The sequence below is a fragment of the Lottia gigantea genome (assembly GCF_000327385.1).
Source record: "Lottia gigantea unplaced genomic scaffold LOTGIsca_4818, whole genome shotgun sequence".
Lineage (NCBI taxonomy): Eukaryota > Metazoa > Mollusca > Gastropoda > Lottiidae > Lottia > Lottia gigantea.
In genome coordinates, this window is record NW_008709668.1 from 1 (window position 1) to 1,395 (window position 1,395).

Genomic DNA, 1,395 nt, shown 5'->3' on the forward strand with positions numbered 1-1,395 from the left:
AACAGAATGGGAACAAGAAACAGGAATGTTGATAGCATCAGGTGATGTTAGAATTATTAGAATCTGGGATACACAAAAAGAACTTAAAATACAGGTAAAAACTGAGTCAGCATGTATCACCTTTATTGCATATAACTTAGAAACTTTGGCTGCTGGATTGCTCTGCATTTTTGTTGCATAAAACAAAGGTATTCGAGTCAAAGTACATTGATATAAGTGTAATGTTTTTATCTTTGGGTTTTAAACACATGTTTGATATTCACTTCATATCTGCAGAAGATAGGCTTACCTTGCCCAAATGAACTACAATCACAAGAAGATTTGACCAACAGTCTGGATTTGATGGTCTTTCTCCAGTTTCTTCACTAATTTGTTCAGAGTAAGGTACATGACTGTCCTCATTCTATATAATCTATATAAGATGTGTCATTCTTTTTATCTTTTTAAATCAAATGATGAATAATCTATTCCAGGATATTCCCACTGGAGCTGATAGTTCTGTGACAAGTTTATCCTGTGATTCCAGTGGAAGGTCTTTAATAATAGCAGGTTGTGGAGATGGTACCGTCAGATTATTTGACAGAAGATTGGCTGCTCCTGAATGGTGAGTGACACTACAAACCCTGTTATCTTCGTAATATCAAAATATTTACTGCTGTCATGTTCCTGAAACTTCAAGTTTTTATTCCTTATGCATATAGATAATGTCAATGTCTATAAGTGTTTGTCTTGTCTGCGTAGTATCATAAAGAGTTGATACACGACCATGAGATTGTGATACACATATTATGGCCTGTCCTTTCACCATGTATAAATTCACCTATATATATATTATGCTAGCATAACTTACAGTCTTTGTTGTGTTATATCCTAGTCGAGTAATGACGTTACAAGAACACAGTAGTATGGTTTGTAAGGTTCATCTTCAGAAAGGGTCTGAGGGAAAAATTATCAGTGCTTGGTGAGTTCTGTTTTTGGTCACGTTTAGCTGCATTATTATTATTGATTCGACCAACATTTTCTTATTCCTCAGTAGAACGGGAAAAAAATTCAGTTTTATTCGTGGCATTGGTTTTCTCAATAGTAGAGATACAAGAACTGTTAATGACACACAGACTACAGTAGTTCAGTTGTCTGAAGATAACAATTGGCATAACAATTAACAACAAACCTTAATTTCTGTTTTTACAACCAAGATTTATGATACAATAAAAAAGTCAAAATATGAAATAATTTAATGTCTATATTTACAGTACTGGAGGGGATATAAAATTTTGGGATCCGAGATTTACAGAATCAGTAAAAGAATTTCCAGCTCAGTCCAATTTAACTGCCATGGAAGCTCATTGTAGAGCTGATGTCATAGCTTGGTAAGTCTTGCTTCTTCTTGAGGTA

The 1,395-nt window shown here is 34.1% G+C and overlaps 1 protein-coding gene across 1 annotated transcript; it reads left to right on the top strand.

Annotated features, from left to right (window-relative positions):
- Positions 1-4: 4 nt before the first annotated feature.
- LOTGIDRAFT_147897 (hypothetical protein) lies at positions 5-1,374 on the top strand (the record flags this gene model as incomplete). Its single annotated transcript, XM_009061494.1, has 4 exons — positions 5-94; positions 474-604; positions 875-961; positions 1,254-1,374. Coding segments are annotated over 4 exons (429 nt in total), but the record flags the coding sequence as incomplete, so codon positions are not given.
- Between the last annotated feature and the right edge of the window lie 21 nt (positions 1,375-1,395).